General features: G+C 54.1%; 3 protein-coding genes across 5 annotated transcripts in view; 2 read left to right on the top strand and 1 right to left on the bottom strand.

Annotated features, from left to right (window-relative positions):
- Positions 1-325: 325 nt before the first annotated feature.
- Calhm1 (calcium homeostasis modulator 1) lies at positions 326-4,810 on the top strand. The gene is made up of 2 exons (XM_004659380.2): positions 326-877; positions 4,313-4,810. Exons 1-2 carry the CDS (start codon positions 326-328, stop codon positions 4,808-4,810), a joined length of 1,050 nt encoding a protein of 349 aa, XP_004659437.2.
- A 2,441-nt stretch (positions 4,811-7,251) lies between these two features.
- Positions 7,252-13,095, top strand: Calhm2 (calcium homeostasis modulator family member 2). 2 transcript variants are annotated; one of them, XM_045141723.1, is made up of 3 exons: positions 7,252-7,561; positions 9,224-9,945; positions 12,173-13,095. In XM_045141723.1, the coding sequence occupies exons 2-3, from the start codon at positions 9,391-9,393 to the stop codon at positions 12,587-12,589; spliced, it is 972 nt and encodes a 323-aa protein (XP_044997658.1). In that variant the 5' UTR covers positions 7,252-7,561; positions 9,224-9,390; the 3' UTR covers positions 12,590-13,095. The 2 variants fall into 2 exon arrangements, with proteins under 2 accessions (XP_044997658.1, XP_044997659.1); XM_045141724.1 differs by having other exon boundaries at positions 9,224-9,915.
- An 877-nt stretch (positions 13,096-13,972) lies between these two features.
- The window catches only part of Pdcd11 (programmed cell death 11), a 50,058-nt gene continuing 42,502 nt past the window's right edge, over positions 13,973-21,528 (bottom strand). The window contains exons 26-36 of one of the 2 annotated variants that reach the window (XM_045141722.1): positions 20,884-20,940; positions 20,196-20,318; positions 18,946-19,068; positions 18,303-18,585; positions 18,086-18,202; positions 17,487-17,636; positions 17,051-17,295; positions 16,180-16,348; positions 15,553-15,706; positions 14,997-15,162; positions 13,973-14,411 (exon numbers count right to left, since the gene is read on the bottom strand). In XM_045141722.1, the coding sequence (XP_044997657.1) occupies positions 14,240-14,411; positions 14,997-15,162; positions 15,553-15,706; positions 16,180-16,348; positions 17,051-17,295; positions 17,487-17,636; positions 18,086-18,202; positions 18,303-18,585; positions 18,946-19,068; positions 20,196-20,318; positions 20,884-20,940 (1,759 nt within the window). In that variant the 3' untranslated portion in view covers positions 13,973-14,239. Of the gene's footprint in view, positions 14,412-14,996; positions 15,163-15,552; positions 15,707-16,179; positions 16,349-17,050; positions 17,299-17,486; positions 17,637-18,085; positions 18,203-18,302; positions 18,586-18,945; positions 19,069-20,195; positions 20,319-20,883; positions 20,941-21,528 lie in introns of both variants that reach the window. The other variant, XM_004659381.3, reaches the window with a different exon arrangement.

A 21,528-nucleotide genomic window follows, 5' to 3' on the forward strand; every position in this document is an offset into this window, starting at 1 on the left:
TCCCCCTCCCTCCCACACCCACACCCACACAGAGCTGGTCCCCATTAGGTGTGGCCTAGTGGCTCTCTAGGCCTGGAGGCATCTGGAGAGGGAAGAAGGGAGGGACACAGACCTGGCTGCACTCACAGGATTGGCCAAGCTGAGCTGCTCCCTCTGGACCCGCACACCACTAGAAAGTTCCTCAAAGTGACAGTGACCTGAGCTCTGCCCGTCCAGCCAGGAAAGCCAAGTCATGAGGTGAGGGTCCAGCCACAAGGGTGGGCTTCGGGAGCCACCTGGGAGACGGCCGTGAGGGGGACGAGGCTTAGGGCTCCCACTGGACACGATGGACAAGTTCCGGATGATCTTCCAATTTCTGCAGTCCAACCAGGAGTCCTTCATGAATGGCATCTGTGGCATCATGGCGCTGGCCAGCGCGCAGATGTACTCGGCTTTCGATTTCAACTGCCCCTGCTTGCCGGGCTACAACGCCGTCTACAGCGCAGGCATCCTGCTGGTGCCTCCCCTGGTGCTCTTCCTGCTCGGCCTGGTCATGAACAACAACGTGTCCATGCTGGCCGAAGAGTGGAAGCGGCCCGCGGGCCGGCGCGCCAAGGACCCGGCCGTGCTCCGCTACATGTTCTGCTCCATGGCCCAGCGCGCTCTCATCGCGCCGGTAGTCTGGGTGGCCGTCACGCTGTTGGATGGCAAGTGCTTCCTCTGCGCTTTCTGCACCGCTGTGCCAGTGACCACACTGGGCAACGGCAGTCTGGTACCCAGCTTACCTGTTCCCGAGCTGGCCCGCCTGCTGGCCCGCGTGCCCTGTCCTGAGATCTATGACGGAGACTGGCTGCTGGCCCGCGAGGTGGCCGTGCGCTACCTGCGTTGCATCTCCCAGGTGAGGGGGCTGGGTCTCCTCCCCGGGGGGGTGGGGGGGGTCCCTTTGGGAAGTCCTGTCCACCCTTACCCACCTTTTCAGTGGGGCGTCCTCTCAGAGGCGTGGGGGGAAAGGGCGTGATGTGCTGTTCCCAGCTGAGACTGAGAGTCTCCGCTCAGACCCGCCACCCAGCAGGCTGTGTCCTGAAGTCCCCAGAAATCATCCAACAGCTCAGCTGACCCCATCTCCACCATCCGGAGCTCTGAGCTTGGAGGCTAGGGGAATTTGCATTTGTTTCCTCTTCCAGGCCCAAACAGTGGTGGGGCTGGTGGGTGGCTAAACCATTTGGGTATGTATTTCCCTGGCAAATGCCCCCAGCTGGTGCCTCCCTGCTCAGACAGAGGGAGCAGAGGGTCTGGGTGTCTTGGAAGTGAGTGCATGTCTCCATCGAGATAGGATTAAAAAAAAAAAAAACACCTGAGGGCTGGACAGATGGCTTAGCAGTTAAAGGACTCGTCTGCAAAGCCTAAGGACCCGGGTTTGATTCTCCAGGTCCCACATAGGCCAGATGCACAGGGTGGTGCATGTGTCTGGAGTTCGTTTACAGTGCCTGATGCACTCATTCTCTCTCTCTTTCCCTAGCTCTTTCTCTCCCTCTCTCTGTCTCTAATAAATAAATACAAGTTTAAAAATTGCTTATAAAAAAAAACCCACCTGGGCATCATGCCCTTGGGCAGTGGACCAGGCATTGTGTTGGGAAGGGCAGGAAGCCAGGGGGCTGGAGAAACAGGTACACTCTGCTCTGGCTAGTAGTGTAGAACCCTGACTCCCACTCCAGCCAGGGCCTCTCTTCTGCAAGGCCACTGTCACCATCCAGAATATACCACCACGAGCATCCAACAGGGCTCTGCCTCCCTCCCGGACCTGTGCCTCCTCTTCTGGGGGCTTTTGTTCCATCCCCCCACACAGAACTCGGTAGCTGGAACAGCTGTCCCTCCTTCTGACCTTGAAATTGCCATACCATAAACTCAAAGATATCCCAGGAACCACAGGCCCCTGGCCTACAGACTCATTTCTTTTGGCCTTTGGCCTGAAAGACTGAATTCTAAAATCAACTTTGGAATTAATTGCCGTCATTTCACAAACAAAAATCTTCGCATAAAAGTCAGATTTCCAAGCCAGTCAGGACAGGTGCCCACCTTCAGTCCCAGCAATCGGGAGGCAGAGGTAGGAGGAGTTCGAGGCCACTCTGAGACTACACAGTGTAATCCCAGGGCAGCATGGGTCAGAGTGAGACTCCACCTCGCAAAACCACAAACAAAAGTCAGATTTCCAGCTTCAGATGAAACATGGGAAATCCAACCCCCACCCCCACCTCCACACGGGTTCAATAAACAATAGGGGGTGTCGCTGACTGAGAACTTGTTCTGTAGTTCCCCACCTACCCGTAGTAGCCATTGCACGTCACACCCATCTGTGCCCTGCCCCACCACCTCGACTTGCCAAATGTGCCTGTGTAGATGGGGGCCTGACGGAAAGCACAGAGGGGAAGGGGCTCCCCTGCCCTGTGCCAACAGTGAGCTAGCTGCTAGAAGAGCTCAGCCAGGCGTCCAGGACTACGCAGCCAGCTGTGAGCGAGGCTGTCTCTGGGACTCCTGAGGTCCCAGCTCAGCCCAGCAAAGGAAGTGCTCACTAGGGGTTGACATGTGTCCCAAGAGCCCAAGGAGAGGCCCAGAATTAGGAGGTGGAAGGGCTGAAAGGCCTGAGGAGATGAAGGGAGGCTTCTGAAGGAAGAGGCATGGTCCCCGAGAGCCTGGTTTGCCATCATAGTTACTAACAGTGGGCTGAAAAGGTGGCTGAGTCGGTAAAGTCCTTGCCTTGCAAATCGGGAGACCTGAGGCCAAGTCCCTGGCACCCATGTAAAATGTGGGTGCAATCCTAGAGTCTGTAATCAGCCGGGGAGGCTGACATGGGCAAATCCCTAGAGCTTCCTGCCTAGCTAGACTAGCTAAATGGTGAACTCCAACCCAATGAGAGACCCTGCCTCAAAAAAAAAAAAAAAAAAAAAAAGAAGCGGTGGGGCACGCCTTTAATCCCAGCCCTCGGGAGGCAGAGGTAGGAGGATCGCCGAGAGTTCGAGGCCAGCCCGAGACTACATAGGGAATTTCAGGTCAGCCTGGGCTAGAGTGAGATACTACCTTGAAAAACGAAAACAATAAAATAAAAAAGAAGTGGATGGTCTGGTTGAGAGCAACATCTCAGGACACATGTGCCCACACATATACAAACGCATGTACACACGCACATTCATGCCAGGCTCGTCACACACAGCTACAGTCCCACCACGGGGCAGGTTTACGGGCTGGTATGCCTAGTCCAGTTGGTGAGCTCTAGGCCAGTGAGACACTGTCTCAAATCAGGGGGACCATGTTCCTGAGGATGACACCTCGGTTTTCCACTGGCCTCCACAGGATTTTTTTTTATTAACAACTTCCATGATTATAAACAATATCCCATGGTAATGCCCTCCCTTCCCCCCACTTTCCCCTTTGAAACTCCATTCTCCATCAGATCTCCTCCCCCTCTCAGTCTCTCTTTTATTTTGATGTCATGATCCTTTCCTCCCATTATGGTGGTCTTGTGTAGGTAGTGTCAGGCACTGTGAGGTCAACACACACATTTTAATGTTTTATTTATTTGAGGGACAGAGAGAGAGAGAGAATGGGCATGCCAGAGCACCACTGCAAACAAACTCTAGACACATATGCGCCACCTTTGTGCATCTAGCTTATGTAGGGAATCAAACCTGGGTCCTTGGGCCTTGCAGCCAAGAGCCTTAACCACTAAGCCATCTCTCCAGCCACACACGCGCATGCACACGCATGCAATTTTTTTTGTGTGTGTGTGTTTCGAGGTAGGGTCTCACACTAGTCCAGACTGACCTGGAATTCACCATGTAGTCTCAGGGTGGCCTTGAACTCACAGCAATCCTCCTACCTCTGCCTCCCACCATGCCCAGCACACACACAGTTTTTAAAAATCGCCAACAGTGAGTGCTATGCATGAACAAGGCTCTATGTTACATTTACTATCTCATATAGTTCTCACAAGAGCAGAGAGGTAAGTGCTCTCACTAGTCCCATTTTATAAATGGGGAAACTGAGGCACAGAAAACTCAAGTGGAGCCAGGATTCAACCCCAGGCAGCCCCACTCCAGGCTCTGGAGTGCTGAATGCTCTGTCTGCCAATGCAGCATGCACTTTACTCCCACGGTCTGGGTCTCACAAGACGGGGCACATCTATACCCATTTTGCAGATGAGGAAACGAAGGCCAAGAGGTGATGTCACCTGCCCCGTACTTGCTGCCCTCCGCAGAGTCCCTAGCAAGGGTTTCGGGGTCTGAAAAGGCTAGGAAGCAGGAGGCCAGGGATTCCTGACACCCTCCTCTCCCCACAGGCACTGGGCTGGTCCTTCGTGCTGCTGACCACGCTGCTGGCATTTGTGGTACGCTCCGTGAGGCCCTGTTTCACCCAGGCCGCCTTCCTCAAGAGCAAGTACTGGTCCCACTACATTGACATCGAGCGCAAGCTCTTTGATGAGACTTGCACAGAGCATGCCAAGGCCTTTGCTAAGGTCTGCATCCAGCAGTTCTTCAAGGCCATGCGCCACGACTTGGAGCTGGGCCACACCCACGGGGCGCTGACCGCAGCCACCACTGCGATGTCGTCTACCGGCAGCCCCTCGGATGGGGCCGGGGCCGGGGCCGAGGAAGAGCAGGAAAAGCTGCGAGGCATCACCGACCAAGGCACCATGAACAGGCTGCTCACGAGCTGGCACGAATACAAACCGCCTCTGCGGCTGGGCCAGGATGCCCCGCTGATGGGCAACGGCTGGGCGGGGCCCGGGCCCAGGACTCCCCGAAAGGAAGTGGCCACCTACTTCAGCAAAGTGTGAACTGGGGCTGACTGAAAAAGACAGGAATAGGGGGGTCTGACCCCACAGCGCCCTTTGCCACTCAAACCAGACACGGAAGCAAGGCAGGCAGGCTGGGGGGTGGGGGTGGGGGGGCGGAGCCACACGTCCAGACCCTCACTCACCCCGCGGTGTGTGGAGGGAAATTTGGAATTGGAGGGGACCTCACTTCTCTAGCTGGGACGGGCTTGCAGCAGTATTAAAAGTGTTCAGAACTGCCTTGGGAGGCCGGGGTGGGGGCAGAACGTGGCTGGCACCTGACTCCCTTCCCAGTCTTCATCCTATTGCCACTGCTTCAATTTCTGGCTCACTGTCTCTCCTCAGGCTTTGTAGGGTCCCTTGCCCCACCATGTCCTTTAGTTCCAGACTTTAAAAAAAGTATGTTTTATTTATTTATTTGGAGAGAAAGAGAGAGAGAGAGAACATGTCAGAGCCTCTAGCCACTACAAACAAACTCCAGATGTATGCTCCGCCTTGGGCATCTGGCTTACATGGGTACTAGGGAACCGAACCTGGGTCCTGAGGTTTCATAGGCAAGCGTTTTAACTGCTAAGCCACCTCTCCAGCCCCTGTTCTAGACTTGAGGCTTTCTCTTCCCTCATGTTCAGGGATCCAGTAGGCATTGGTCCTCTCGTGATCTTGGCCAGAGTCTCCCGAGGAAAACTGAGCGGGACACAGTGGGACATAAGTACATACTTCAGGGCCTCAGTTGGTATGGCACGCCTGGGAAACAACGTGTCAGGACCTCAGCCTAAGTGGGGAAAGCCAGGGGGTGTGGTCATGGAGGCCATTAGACCACTATTGAGGCTTGTATGCTCACCTTGTATCAAGCACAAAAGCACAAAACCCTGTAGAAACAGAGGCTGAGGTCACCCCATTTCTCAAAGGCCCCACTTCCTAGAGAGGAGAGGCTAAGACACTCTGACCTGAATTGGGAGGGATCTGCCTAGAGTGAAAATAGTTCTTCTGAGTGGGAAATAGTTCTTCTGAGTGGGAAAGAGCTGGGTCAAAGTGTGTCCCTGGCCACGTGTGCTTCGTTCTCTGTGTCTCCGTTTCCTCATCTGTACAATGGGCAGAAGGGCGTCTTTCTCACAAGGTTGCTGTGTGTATAAGCAAATGGCACATGGCAAGCCCTTGGGACAAAGTGGCTGATGTGCTTGCTCATTTGGGTATCTGAGAGTGTACTACTTCACACCCCCTCCTGCCTCAAAGGACTGGAGATGATGTAAGGAGCAGAAATGCTCAGGAAAAAAAAAAAAAAAATGGAGATGCAGACAAGCTTCTCCTTCCGGTCCCCATCTTTCAGGCCCAAGCTCTGCCTGTCTCAGACCTCAGGTAAATAGATGTCGCTCATGATCTCCATCGCAGGTGGAGTCCCATTGTCATCTCCCACCACCAGCCCTCCTGTGGGTGGGAAGGCAGGTCTCTGCGGAGGGCAGCGGGAAGGAGGGGGGGGAGAGGGAGGGTTGAGGGGAGGGGTAGAACTTGACCCCAGCCCTGATCAGATGAGGAAGCATACACCAAGTGTATATAGGTGGGTGGGGACAGGAGGCCGAAGGTACTTAAAGGGACACAAGTGTAAGACAAAGCCGAGGTTTGGTGAGACCTGGGTCCAAGCACCAGAGAGCTGTGGCAAATCACCGAAGCTTCCTGAGCTGCAGCACATCTACCATGAAAGACGCAGACGGACACACGCTGGCTCTCTTGGAGGAGCCAGGCTCAGAGCCACTCAGCGAGCCGTTCCGGCATCCATCCCTTGCAGAGCTGACAGTGTCCCCCGCCCCGCCCCCAGGCCATATCTCCCAATCCTGGGAGCCATCTGGCCCCATCATTACTACTTGCCTCCTTCACATTCCTGACCCATGACTCTCCAGCCTCAGCTCGCATGTTCCCACAGATGGGGGGCTCATGACCACCTCTGGGTACAGGCTGGGCAGCTTCCTCCTTATAATTGCCACTCACCCTCCAGACTCTACCTTACATAACCCCAGAGACTCCCCTGAACTCCTGGATTCAATTGTCAGCCGCGCAGGCCCTGGACGCAGTACCCCCGGGGGAAGTTAAGCTGAACTCTGATGCTTGGAAGAATGTGGGGGGCGGGCGAGGTGGGCACTCAGCAACAGGACGCTCAGAGGAAGAAAGGCTTTGACATCACCTCCTCCCTGGTCCTGCCAGGGCAGCTTCTTGCCTGGTGGGGTTCCAACCTAGGGGGATGCTCTTGAAAACTGGCTGGAGGGCAGGCCCAGACAGGATCTGTCTGGAGGGCCCCGCCTGCCTCCTGCTGAGACCTCCCCGGCTGGTGTCGTAAGGGGAAGTGCCGGGTAGAGCGAGGCAGGGCCGAGGGCGGAGGACCGGCCCCCGAGCGAGCCCCGGCGGCCTGGGACGGGACGGGACGGCCCCGGGCAGCCCGCGCTCAGCTCCCCCGCTTCCTCTGCGCGCGCGCCGCCCTCAGCCTCCCGCCCTGCTCGTCGGGGAGGTTGTTTTTCCATTCGCTGGTGGGAACGTTCCATGCCACTCTTTCCCTCTCTCTCTTCCCCGGAGTTCAATTTGTCTGCAGATGCCCGAAAAAAAAAAAAAAAATCATCGTCTGCTGAAGAAGCCTGGGACCGTCTGTAACGCGGGCCACAGATCCTGGGCATCTCAACCCTCCCGCCCTGGGGCCCATGCCTGCCCAACCCTGGCAGCCCAGCCCCGAGGAAGCCACGGCCACAGGTGCCAGCTGCCAGTCCCCAGGTAAGCAGGGGGCCCTCCCTGGGGCGTGCCACGTGTCCCGAGAGCTGGAAGGGCTGATCCCCGGCAGCCCAGAGGGATTGGCTATCTGTGGAGGGGTCTTTCCCGCAGGCCCCTCACTCGGGACAGGCAGGTCCTGTCTCCTGTCCTTGGAAGAGGTCCCCTTCCGCCTAGGAGCAGCTCATCCTCCACTCATCCAGCACTCTATAAGGCATCATGTTTCTCTCTTTGGGTGGGTTAATGAACCCAGACACCCCCCCCCCTCCCCGCAAAGAACTAATTACATGCCTAGCGACCAAGGGAGAAAGAAAAAGATGGGGTGGCCACTAGCCCATTTATCCCCAGCAACAGGAGGAAATCTCTTTCCTGGGAAGTTAGAACAGAGCCCCGGGCTCTGATCTGAAGTCAGATCAGATTTTGACTCCTCTTCCCCCTCCCCCTCCCCGCGCCCACATGTCCACATGACACTGTCTGGGCCCGTCTGGCAGCGTTGGCAGAGGCAGAGAAGGGGAAGTGGGTGTAGACCGAGCACAAAAAGAGCCTGCGCCTCTCTGTTCTCTGCCCACCCTCTCTCCCCTGACCCGCTTCCTCTAGCCTGAAGAGTGTTGTTTTTCATCCTCATGATGGAGAGAACTTTGGGACCACACCCTGCCTGTCTCCCCAGGGTGTGTGGGTGGAGCCTGAGAAGGGAGTTAGGGCCGAACTTTGCAGGGTGCCAGCTGGCGGGCTTCAGAGAGGCTAGGGGACCCCGGGGGAGCCTGAATCCCCCTCTAAGACTGCCCGTGGCAGGCAGGGTGCTTCCCAGGCCTGGGAGCAGGGTTGCTGCAGGCTGCTGGGAGGGAAAGGTCAAGGGAACAAGGGCAGAGAAGGGGGAGAGAGCAGGGAGGAGTAGCTTAGTACCTCTGTCCACTTCCCAAGTCTCCTTAGGTCATGGTCACAGGTCCTTCCCAGGCCACAGTCTCCTCATCTTCGCAGTCAGGAGACTCTCCCTCACCCAGAGAACGTGACGGGTGAGAACATTTCAAATGTGGGAATGCAATCGGGTGTATCATTCAGCGTCCCTCCAGCCTTCTTCGTAGGCGAGCTGGGATGGAATGATTTATCTTTTGCACAGATGAACGACAGAGGCCCAGGGAAAGTCATATGAAGTGTGCTGAGATCCTAAGGGCTCCAAAATGCAAAAGGTCCAGATGTTGGTGTCTCACTGCATCAGACTCACCACTGTCTAAAGCCTCCTGCTAGTCTGTCCTGTATTCACCTGGACAGCCACACCCCGACTTTTGATGCCCATGACACACCCTTCAAATTGTCCCACGTCCCTCAGCATAATTAATACCACAGGGGCCATCCTAACCCACCCTGGGAGAAGTTTGTGGTAGCAAAAGGCATAAGTATTCCAAGCAGACAGATTTGAACCTTGCATCTGAGTTCTGCCACTTGAATTACATGTAGTCCTGGCTGAGGGCTCAGGACGCCTTCTTCTCTGTGCTGGAGGGGAATATAATACTAAGGATACAGTACAAGGGACCGTGGGGGACAGTGAGCAATGGACAGTGCCTGCCTCCGTCCCCCAGGGGAGGCCACCACCACTTTCCTGGGGCCTGGAGGTTCTCTCCTTCCTCACTGGCCTGGCCACAGTGACACCCGTTTTATCCTCACATTCAGAGAGAAACACTGGTCATCTGTGCACCACAGGAAGCACCAGGCCAGCCACTGTATGTGATAAAATGGCACGACCGTTTCCTGCCTACGCTCGTTCCTAGTTTTGCCAGACGCCACCCATCCCTTCTGTACCGGCCTCCTGGAAAGTGTCCTATCCCTAGCCCGCCTCCATGGCAGCCTTGATCGCAGAGAACTTCCGCTTCCTGTCTCTCTTCTTCAAGAGCAAGGATGTGATGATTTTCAATGGGTTGGTGGCACTGGGCACAGTGGGCAGCCAGGAGCTCTTCTCTGTGGTAGCCTTCCACTGCCCCTGCTCCCCAGCTCGGAACTACCTGTACGGGCTGACGGCCATTGGAGTGCCCGCCCTGGCCCTCTTCCTCATTGGCGTCATCCTCAACAACCACACGTGGAACCTGGTTGCTGAGTGCCAGTACCGGAGGGCCAAGAACTGCTCAGCAGCCCCCAACTTCCTCCTCCTAAGCTCCATCCTGGGCCGCGCAGCCGTGGCCCCCGTCACCTGGTCCGTCATCTCCCTGCTGCGAGGGGAAGCCTATGTCTGCGCTCTCAGCGAATTTGTGGACCCCTCCTCACTCACAGCTAAGGATGAGGGCTTCCCTGTGGCCCATGCCACTGAGATCCTGGCCAGGTTCCCTTGTGGAGAGGGCCCTGCCAACTTGTCAGGCTTCCGGGAGGAGGTGAGCCGCAGGCTTAAGTACGAGTCTCAGGTGAGGAGCTGTGTGACGGGCAGGGCAACCTTCTATGGTCGGGGAAGCAGGGTGGCCCAGTGTGAGAGGAGCCACGCCCCAGGAGCTGAGGCTTCCTGAAAAGCCCTGGATTTCAAGGTCAGGCATAGGAACTGGTTAACGTGCAGGTTAGCTAGTGTTTCCGGAAGCAAGGGTCAATTTGTTACAAAGGAGAGGTTTCTGGTGCTGGGGACTGAACACACCGTCATGCATGCCAAGCATGTGTTCTAAAAGCATCAGCCCCAAGACACAGTCTATATTTTACATATTTGCAATGAGAGAGAGAGGGAGAGGGAATGTGCATGCCAGGGCCTCTGGCCACTGCAAATGTACTCCAGATGCATGCACCATTTTGTGCATCCTGATTTACCTGGGTACTGGAGAATCCAACCCAGGTTGTTAGGATTTGCAGGCAAGTGCCTTAACCACTGAGCAATATCTCCGGACGAGACAGTTTTGAATACTAAAAGAACTTTCTTCTGAAGGCCGGCGTGGTCGGCACGCCTTTAATCTCAGCACTTGGAGGCAGAGGTAGTTAGATTGCAGTGAGTTCAAGGTCACAGTGAATTCCAGGACAGTCTGGGATAGAGCGAGACTCTACCTCCAAAAAAAAAAAAAAAAAAAAAAAAAACACCTTTCCTCTGGCTCAGACTAAGTCTTTAGCTCAGTCACATGGAAACCCTTTACCCTAGCCCCACACTCGGCTACCCAAAAAACAGCTGCTGTGCGCCGGTGAGTTGAACACATTCCTGAGTCAACCTGACCCTTTGGCAGCCTACGGAGTTGGGGCAGGAAGAGGCTTAGCTGTAGGCTTCCTTGTATTCTGCCACAGTCAGGGTAAAAGGGACAAGAGAATGCACAGAGGCATGAATTCAGAGGAGCACAGGATTCTCTGAAAGATCTCTTGGGGGTGGGGAGATGGCCTAGTGGCTCATGGTGCTTGCTTGGAAGGTCTCCTGGGAACATCAGAAACCTAAACCAGGTCTGGTAGTCTCAGTCCTTGGGAGGTGGAGGCAGGAGGATCTGGAGTTCAAGGCCATCCTTGGTTACAGTGTCACAGTCAGGTTCACTGCTGGCAGAAATCACCTGACCAAGAGCAGCTTTTGAGGGTAAAAATGAAAGAAATTATTTTGGCTTACAAACTCAAGGGGAAGCTCCATGATGGCAGGGGAAAATGATGGCATGAGCAGAGTGGACATCACCCCCTGGCCAGCATAAGATGGACAGCAGCAACAGGAGAGTGTGCCAAACATTGGCTATAACACCCATAATCCCACCTCCAATAGGCCTTAATTTCCAATTGCCATCAGCTGGGGAGACTAAGCACTCAGAAGACCTGTTTATGGGGGACACGTGAACCAAACCACCACACATAGTGAGTTCATGTGTGTGCACGGAGGCCAGAAGTGTTCTCTTTTCTTTTGAGGTAAGATCTCACTTTAGCCCAGGCTGACCTCAAACTCACAGTGATCCTTCTACCTCTGAGTGCTGGGATTAAAGGCGTGCGCCAGCCATCACACCCAGCTTGTCCTCCGCTTTTTAGGAGACAGAGTCTCTTAATGGCCTGGAGCTTACCAAGTAAACTAGACTGGCTGGGCAACAAGCCCCGGGGATCTGCCCGTTTCCACCTTCTCAGTGCTGGGATTACATGCCCAGCATTTTGAGTTTCTGGGGATTGAACTCCTGTCCTCATGCTTGCAAGACAAGCACTTTATCAACTGAGCTATGTCCCCAGTACCACAAGCTTAAAACCAGGCAGAGAGTGATGATGTGCGAGAAACCAGGCCATGAGGTTTCAGGGACAATTCTAGGCCTCTGAAGCCTTCCTGGAGGTAGCATTTGAGCTGAGTTTTCATGGATGTGGTGCTGGGGATCCAGCCCAGGAATATCCCGGAAGCACGTGCTGTATCACGGAGCTCCCTTCCGTGATTTGGATGGGGGCACCCTTGGTGCTAAAGAAAATTCAGGAGTGTGCGAGCTAAATGGATTAAAAATAAAAGAGGCACTCTGAGACTACATAGTGAATCCCAGGTCAGCCTGAACTAGCACGAGACCCTACCTCGGAAAACCTAAATTAAGGAAATAAAAGAGGAAGGGGCCTGCTTCCCTTGCACAGAAAAATCTGCTCCTTGTCCCTAGCTGGCCGGCGTGGGTGGGGCCCAGGCAGCTCCCCAGGCCCCTCTCTAAACCCTGCCCGTTCTCTGGACAGCTCTTTGGGTGGATGCTTATTGGCATAGTGGCCATCCTGGTGTTCCTGACCAAGTGCCTCAAGCACTACTGCTCACCGCTCAGCTACCGCCAGGAGGCTTACTGGGCCCAGTACCGCACCAACGAGGACCAGCTGTTCCAGCGCACGGCCGAGGTGCACTCAAGGGTGCTGGCCGCCAACAACGTGCGCCGCTTCTTCGGGTTCGTGGCGCTCGACAAGGACGACGAGGAGCTGGTCGCCAAGTTCCCCGTGGAAGGCACACAGCCTCGGCCACAGTGGAACGCCATCACCGGAGTCTATCTGTACCGCGAGAACCAGGGCCTCCCGCTCTACAGCCGCCTGCACAAGTGGGCCCAGGGCATAGCAGGCAACGGCACGGCCCCCGACAACGTGGAGATGGCCCTGCTCGCCAGCTAAGGACCTGCGTGCCACGCTCCTGCCAGCGATACTACCTGGTCCCAAGTGGAACCACATGGCCTCCCCACGTGAATGTTGGAAGGACATTTTTTTCCTTTCAACCAGTGTTCTGAGCACAGACCAAGGGACAGGACACAGAGCACCCTGGGGTGTGTAAAGGTGCAGTGGACGTGGCCACCCAGGCCCGCAGAAATCCCCTCCCCCGAGGTCCCCAGCGCACTGGGTTCACAGCTTTAAGGAAAAGGCTTTTCTAGAGCTGGTCCTAAGTTAACCAATACGGATGGTCTTTGGTGGGACTCCAGCCTCTGCCAACAGAGGGTGCCAGTGAGTCTCCCCCTGGCTCTTGTATAGTACTTTGTGCAGTTAACTTGTGTCTAATTGCATAGGGGTATCCAGCTTGACAGGGCACCCCTGGGAAGTTGCCTCCATTGTGTACCTCTGGCCTACTTTGACATATTTAAAAGCTTTTTTTTTTTATATATAAAACGTTTCTTACTGTAAAGGACTAGCTTGATGTCAGTGCAACTGAGTGGACAAGGTAATGCTGATAGAACTAAACTGGACCACGGAGGTGGCAGTGGTGTAAGGAACACCAGATGTCCTACACAGAGGAGCCACTGGGGCTGCTGAGGTCTCCTGGTGGTTTGACTTTGTGATCTGACTTAGGTGGTCAGAGAAAGCCTGCCCTTTCTCAGAAGGGACCTCAGTTAGAAATTTGACATCACAAGATCCTGTTCTGGACAGGATAGCAATAGACCTGACAGCCCAGTGCTGAACTCCAAGAACCAGCCAACTTCTCTCTTTGTCTCCCAGCCCTGACCTCTTAGGCTCCACCTCTAAAACCTTTTGTCCTCCCTTGTCTCCATTCTGGCATCTGATTTAGTCATTTCTAAAAAATTCTGGGGACAGCTAATGCTCTGCCAGAGAAAACACTTAATTCCTTCAGACACAGCCAAAAAGGAACTGCCTTCAACAACTAGTGGGGTCTGTGCTAGCCTCCCAGAACTCTGGGATGTGCCAGATTTGGAGAGGTGAGGGCACTGGGCTCTGCTGGGTCCAGGTGGAGGCTTCACCAGGTTTATTGAGCTAACATTGGTGGGTTTCCTCAGTAGCCTAGGTTTCCTAAATTTCTCTTTGGACTCTGACCTCCCATCTCATCTGCCCAGCCTCCACAACAGGACAGAAGGAACTAGCTGAGCTGAGGCAATGCCTGGCCCCAAGATCATGGGAGAGCCTTCCTAGACCCTGTCACCCCCCTGACTGGGTCAAAACCCTGCTAGAGACAAAGTGGATCCTGACCAAGAGATCCACGGGAGTTGGCCTTTCTGCTCTTGGACTCTAGGGAACTCCCTGGAAAGAGGAAAAAAAACATGACACAAACTGTTATATAAAACAAAACAAGTTTCAAAGGCTGTGGGTATGGCTCACTGGAAGAACACTAGCTGAGCACGTACAAGGCACTAGGTTTAAGCTCCAGCACCATGAAAGGTGGAAAAAAGGGGGGGAAAAGCCCCACCAAGTATTTTTCTTCCTAACAGGATCACCCCCAACTTGCTGCAGAAAACGCAGCACTTAAATACAGTCCTTAGGCAACAATTTCCCCAGTGCCCAGGGGCCTGCAGGAGCTGTGTACTGTACAGCCAGTGGTCACTAGTCCTCCAGCATGGAGCTCTTGGCCTCTACGTATTCCAGGGCCTTCGCCTTGACCGCCTGCACGTCCTTCTCAGTGCCGTGCTGCTTCTCGTAGTCCAGGTAGCGCTTGAAAAAGAACTTCATTCTCTTGGGGGCTAGGCTCAGGTGAATGACCCGCTCAAAGATGTCCCTGTGAGGAAGGACAGACAGGTGACTGCCTCAGGGTCTCAGTCACTTCACTGTGCTAGGCCCTCTAACACTTGGCACCCCACCTCCATTGTTACTGTTGTATTGATCTGATCTGATTCTGGGATGTCCTGGGGCAGAGAACACCCTCCTCATCTTCCAGATGAGCCGAAAGACTTAACTTGCCTATAGGCATAGAGTGTGAGAGAGAGCGAGAGAACGAGAGGGTGCTGGGGTGGGGGCACCGGGTGACAGAGGTGAACACAGAAGGGCAGGGGTGAGCTGCTTTCCTTCCTGGGACCCAGATTATCTGCCACCTCCACCGCTCTGGGGACAAAAGTGAGAGTCTGCCTATGCGGTTCTGCCAGAAAGGCTCAGGTGCAGTGTGAATCACGAGGGATCGCAAGTCTCCTGACTCCCAGGCTGCCTCCCACCAGCAGGTTTAGCCTAGACCAGAAGTTGGAAAATGAATGGACATGGGGAGTCATGTCAAAGCTGGTTTTCTAGAGCCAATAACACCTGGGGGCAGTTGTGGGGTCAATTTCCCCACCCCAGCAGGAGTCACCCCCAGGCTGTCAGCCTCACTCACCGGACTTCTTTCTGGCTGCTGTGCTTGATAGTCATGTCAATGTAAACCGACCAGACGTCTGTACGCTTTGGGTAGGTGCTCAACATGTTTTCAAAAATCGCTTTGGCCCGTTCTGCATCCCCTAGCTGGAACTCCAGCTGGGCAAACTTGGCAATCACATCCACATCTGCAAAAAAGGACCAGCTCAGAGGTGTGCCATGCTCAGACAACACTGTGTTACAGGGGCAGACACTCTGCTCTTGGGCCAAGATCCAGTACATGCTTACAGGAATGAATCCCAAAGGTTTAACGCCAAATGCACAAGTGAGCTCTGCAGATACCCTATTCTTAGAAGAGGAAGGGGTCCCAGGGCTAAGAGAATACATACTAATTGCTTTGTGGAGCTTAGTACTTGACACATAACATTATTGTAGGCATGACCATATAAGCTAGAGAGCAAGTGAGCGAGCTCTGTTCCCTCCTCTGGGCTTTCCTAACTCAGAAGCTCCACCACCCCTGGGCGGGAAGATAGAGCCCTATTATTCCTGGGGCACCTAGGGATCAGGAAAGCACTCACGCTCCTTGGTAGGCAGGCACTCAAGGGCTCGCTGCAACACTCGGTGGCTGGCCCCAGGCTGGTTCCTCCTCAAAACAAAGGCGCCATATTTGATCCAGACAGTTTTCTCCTGCCGGAAACGCTTCAGCATCCGGTTGTACAGCTCACCAGCTTCCTGCAGTAAAGACAAGGAATACTCAGGAGGAGAGAAGGGCACTTCAGAGGGGCACTAATGACGCCGTACGTAATGCTCGTGAGAAATGAGGCTGACCTCACTGACGCCAGGTCTCTGGCTAGGAGACAGAGGGAGGAAAGCACAAGACCATGGCACTTCCTCACTATCTGGGCCACGTAAGAATGTCCTAGACTAGAAAACAGGTGTGAAAAGGACAGGGGAAAACAGGTGAGGGAAAGGACACAAGAGGCCATGATGTCACATTCTATATACAGCGCCTGTCAATGGTGTGAGGCATACACCAGTATCTACCATCCCTCTACTTTGGAAGCCACCACTTCCCTTACCTGTACCAAAGTGGAGAAGAGGAGAAAGGGTTTCTCTTGCGGGAGGAGAGAAAGTTAAGCCCAAAAGTCAGGTATGGCACCCGAGTACTGGTCCTGGGCAACTGGTCACCGAGCCTGAACACCTACCTTGAACTTCTCAGACTTGGTGTAGATGTCAGCCAGCTGCAGGAAGACCTTGAGAGGCTCGTTGTACTGCACAGCCCGCTCGAAGACCTTCGTCAGCGACTCCTGAGAGCCGTACATGTTTTCCAAGTTCAGCAGTGCCACCCACACGTTCAGCTTTTCCTGTTCCTCTCTGGAGGTGGAGTGGGCAGCACATGAGCCATCAACTCAGCTTTTGAAAACCCACTTCTGTCTGGAATATCCGAGAACTGCTTCCTCCTCCCAGGCAACACCGTGTCCTCAGGTCCACCCTAAGTGGGAGCACTAGCAGCCTCTCCCCACTGCCCCTCAGAGCTCCAGAAACCGCTGTGCCTCTGCCCTCACTCCTGCCCCCTGTGCTGCCTGAGGTTCCCTTAATTCCTGCCTCCATTCCAGATCACAAGCTTGTCTATGTCTGGGCTGGAAGCTGACTCTTGCGTCTGATTCTATTCCCAAACTGAAGGAATGAAACAAATGACTGGCGTTCTCCTCTGCCAGCTTTCAGAAAGCGAGCTCTGTTCTGCCTGGAAGCCGCCATCACAGGAGTTTCTACCTAAGACACTACCATGTTCTCCCCATTCTATTTGTCTAAATCTGGAACCTTATGAAGTAGAGAGAGTAATCAATGTTACCATAACTACTTCAGTGAAGAGGACCATAAAATGTAAGTGAGCAGATGTCTCACAGGTGGCCACACTTATGAGAATGAGCCCGGGAGCCCACGGGTGCTGATGCAAGCGCCCCAACTGCCACTGGGCTGCCCGTGGTGGCAAAGTGCAAGGTGGAAGTTGAGGTGATGCAGTGCCCCCGATCTGAAGCCCTCCCGCACCAGCAGTGGAGGAGCCGAAGGCCAAACCTGAACGAGATGGTTTTCAGGGCCCTCTCGGCCACAGCTCGGGCCTTCTCGATCTCCGTGGCCTGCAGGTGGAAGGCCATGTATTGCAGCCACAGGATGGAGCTGTTGGGGGAGCTTAACACCAGCCGGTCAAAGTCATCTGCTGACTCGGGCTGTCGCCCAGGATCCATCAGCGCCTCCTCGATGCGGGACAGCTCCTTCTCTGCCTTCTGCTTCTCCAACTCCTTTTCCTTCTTGCTTTTCTTCTGCTGCGATGGAAGGCAGGCAAGTGAGTCACCTGTTCCCTAAAGCCAGGGCAATCTGAGGTGGAGGCAGTGGGTTTACAGGATAGTTTACAACTCCAGTCCCACTCAGAGAGAGATACCCAAGCTCGACAGGACACAAGTCAGGAACGAAGGGGTCTCTGCTTTGGAGAAAGTTTTGGCAAATGCAGTACCGTGGCTTGCTGCGGCTGTTCATCCTCCTCGCTGTCTGAGCTCTCTCCTCGGGGTGGTAAGGCTGGGGTCAGAGAGTCGAGTCCCACATCCCAAAGGAAGCCTGAAGACAGCTGTAGCCGGGGAACCTCGGCGGGCTTTGTGGGCCCCCCCTGTAGGATCACAGGACACTAGGAAGCACATATCAGGCTGTCCCCTGCTCCCCAGCCCATGGCCACACCTAAAAACCTGCTAGGCCCAACTCACTGAGGAAATCACAGCAGGGACATCCCAGAAGCCCTGCCCATCATGTTGAGACCTCCACACCATCCTCTCCGCTCATTAGTTCTCAGGGGAGAACACAGGCTTGCGGGCCCAGTGCCTTCCCTCCATCTGACCACACCTGATTTCATGCAGTTGCACTCAGTAAACCTGCTATTAGAGTTAGCAATTCCCATCCTCAAGGAGAGGAAGACCAGGTGAGGTAATGAAGGTCCCAGTCACCACCATCCATGTTACAGGGATCAATGTCAAGGGGATGAGGGGGAAACAGCCCAGCTCACTGGTAGGAAGCCATGGAGCTCCTCCCTGAAAGCCTTTTCTCCGTTCAGCGGGGCCTTACCTTGGGAAGCACCTTCGGCTCCTCGAGCTCATCTTCCCCTTCCCGGTAATACACCTCCACGCCGCTGTCGTCCTCTTCAGGCACACACGCCTCCTTTGGCCTCTTGTTCACTATTTCCTGAAATGGCAGTGGGGGATGCTTAGGGCCTCCTGCTCCCCCGCACTGCTGCCCCCCCCCTCAGAGGCGGGGCGAGGCGGGCGTGGCCCCGGGGCCTCACCTGCTCCCTCGCACGCTCTTGGCACTCCCGTTTGCCCGGCTTCTTCCCGCGGGACCCCTGGGGCTCTTTCTTCTGGCTAGGAAGCTTCACTTCCCTCTGTCCCTTCTGGTCTTTCCTTTTCCGCTTCTTCTTCTCTTCTCCTTTTTGGTCCCGCTCCTCGGCTTCCCCTCTCCTTGCCTCGGGCTTCCCAAGTGGCAGTTCCGGGGAGGCAGAGAATACATCCGGCTTCCCGGTGTCACCGGGTAGGAGTGACAGCTCGACCAGGTTCTTTTGGTGGTTCACTCTAGGGCGGGGAGAGAGGGGCAGTGGGAGTGAAGACAAAAAGGAACATAGGGTGCCACAGGCAGCCCAGGCCTTCTGTTCACATCGGCCAGGCCTGGGCCTGCCCCATATGCCCTGGGGTCCACCCCGCAGCCCCAGAACTAGTTCACGCGTCTGTCCTGCTCCATCCCCAGCAGCAGGCTGCGTCTAGTCAGGGACCGAGACCAAAAGCTCCACGTAAAGAAAGGCCTTTTGCCCACCCACTACTGCATGCCCTCCTACCCAAGCCACTGTGTTCCGAGACTACTTCTAAATCTTCCAGGCACCAACAGAAAGAGGTTTGCTTCACCTCACTGCCACCGGACAGCAAGCGCGTACCCACCTCAGGATCTTGGCAGTGAGCAGCCTTCCCTCAGGGAGGTAGTGGTGATAAAGCTCTTTCTTGGGCGTGCTGCTCTGGGAGACGTGTGAGTGCTGAGCCCAACCCACAACTGAGGGGCCAAGGCTAAAAGGAGACAGACAAGAGTAGGGTCAGAAATACAACAGGATTCCAACCACACTCAGTGGGTCCATTCTCACAGGGCCCCAGGTTGTGACAACATTTATGGGACATCAGTTCCTGGCACTCAGGAGGATAAACTGGGCACCGTAAACTGGAAAAAAATTACCAACCACCACGAACATATGATTAGGGATTCTGTTTATTTGAGGTACTGGGAATTGGCAAGCTAGGCAAGGGCTCTACTACTGAGCTACATCTCTAGCAAAGTTGCTTGTGCTTGTTTTTTGTTTTACTTTTTATTAAACCCCCATAATATTACAATGTCTAAATCTCAAACTGCTACACAGACAGGGGGAAAAGAGGAAATAAAATAACAGAGAAGGCGCAGTGTTTGGTGGCAGGAAACACTGTGTGTGAAGATGTAAAAATTCACAATCAGGACTGGAGAGATGGCTTAGCAGTTAAAGCACTTGCCTGTGAAAACTAAGGACCAAGGTTCGATTCCCCAGAACCCATGTAAGCCAGATGCCCATGGTGGCACATGCGCCTGTAGTTTGTTTGCAGTCGCCACAGGCTCTGGCACACCTCCCCCCCCAATAACTAAATAATTAAAAAACAAACAAACATTAGCTGTGCATGGTGGCGCATGCCTTTAATCCCAGCACTTGGGAGGCAGAGGTAGGTGGAGTGCCATGAGTTCAAAGTTACCCTGAGACTACATAGTAAATTCCAGGTCAGCCTGGGCTAGAATGAGACCCTGCCTTGAAAAAAAAAAAAAAGAAGGAAAGCAAAACACAAACAAAACTGGTGAGAAGTCCTAAGTTCTCTTTCCTCTACATTCACATCAAAGTTGACCATGGAAAGCAGTGGGACCTACATCAAGACAGTAGCCAGGGCCAGGCATGGTGGCGCACACCTTTAATCCCAGCAGAGGTAGAAGGATCACCAAGAGTTCAAGGCCACCCTGAGACTACAGAATGAATTCCAGGTCAGGCTGAGCTAGAGCGAGACCCTACCTCGAAAAACAAACAAAAAAGAAAAAAAAGAAAGCAAGCAAGCAGCTAGGGAAGACACCTGGTCTCTGGACTCTGGACCGGGCTGCAGAAGTCCCAGCGCCCCACATCACTCACCCCAACAGCACACCGCTCTGCTGGACGGACCTCACGTAGCCCCGAAGGAGCTGCCCTTCCTTAATGTCCTGGACGGAGTTAATCTCTGGATCTTCTATTTTGCTTTTTGTCTCCGGGTTTGTCCTGAAGGTGTAAAAGGCTCTCACACACACGTCTTTAACCTCATTGCCACCCTCAACCCAATACTCCCGTAATGCGCACAGTCCACGGGTAATGATCTGCACCTGCACTTAGCAGTAGAGCGTAACCTCCAGGGCCCTGCCTGCTCTCTTCTGTAGTCCTGCCAAGCTAGGGCTCTACGTTTGAGAGCAGGCCAATGCTAAGCAAGCCAGAGAGACACCAAATCTAAAGCCTGGCCTTATCAACCCCCAGTCCCAACCACACAGAAAGCAGAATGCAGGCCACCCCATTCACTCCATTCTGCTCCTACTACGGAACCCAGAGAACCAGACCATTTCCCCTCCCTGGCACCAACTTGTAACCTTGGGATTTCTCCCTGGGAGACAAAAGCCTGAGTCAAAAGCATTCTTCCAGCAACGTGAATGTCCCCAGCTTTTTTGGCTATGAGGTTCAGAGTAAAAGGTGGATGGCAGATAAGAGAGGAAACCTCAAATTTTGTGGCAGGTACATGTAGGCCACCCTCAATCCTGAGTGAGTCCTTCCTTTTTATCCCAGCACCAACACTCACCTGGATGATCGAAGTGACAATGTCAACGTATCACCTGCCGCAGACAAGACATAACATCTGGAATGGGAACAAAAGAGGACAAACTCCATGGCTGGTATCTCTGGACATGGCAAAGGCCTGAGCTGCTTCTCCACTGGCTGCCCAACAGGCAAAAGTGAGGGGACAGGAGATCTGGGTTCTGCTTCTTCCATCTAATGAAAGCCTACTGAGGGACTCTGGACAAGTCATGCCACTTCTCTGGACTACAGTTTTGTTGTTTTTGTTTTTTTCTGTCAAATTTTATTTGCAGGCAGATATATTCAGAGAGAGAAAGAATGGGCATGCCAGGGCTTCTAGCCACTACAAACAAAATCCACCTGGCTTTCCACAGGTTGTCAGGCTTTGCAGGCAAGTGCTTTTAACCATGAAGCAATCCCTCCAGCCCTGGAGACTGGAGTTTTCTAGTTTGTTGATTAGGAGAGTATGAGCAGTACCACATTCTCTTCTTTTTTATTGGGGGGGGGGTAGGGGGTGGTAAGCCCAACAGACTGCCCCCCCTTTTTTAATGAGAGTAAGCGAGAAAGAGAATTGGTGCGCCAGGGCTTCCAGCCGCTGTGATTGAACTCCAGATGCGTGTGCCACCTTGTGCACAAGTGTGACTTTGTG

This window comes from Jaculus jaculus, chromosome 1, assembly GCF_020740685.1.
Source record: "Jaculus jaculus isolate mJacJac1 chromosome 1, mJacJac1.mat.Y.cur, whole genome shotgun sequence".
Classification (NCBI taxonomy): Eukaryota; Metazoa; Chordata; class Mammalia; order Rodentia; family Dipodidae; genus Jaculus; species Jaculus jaculus.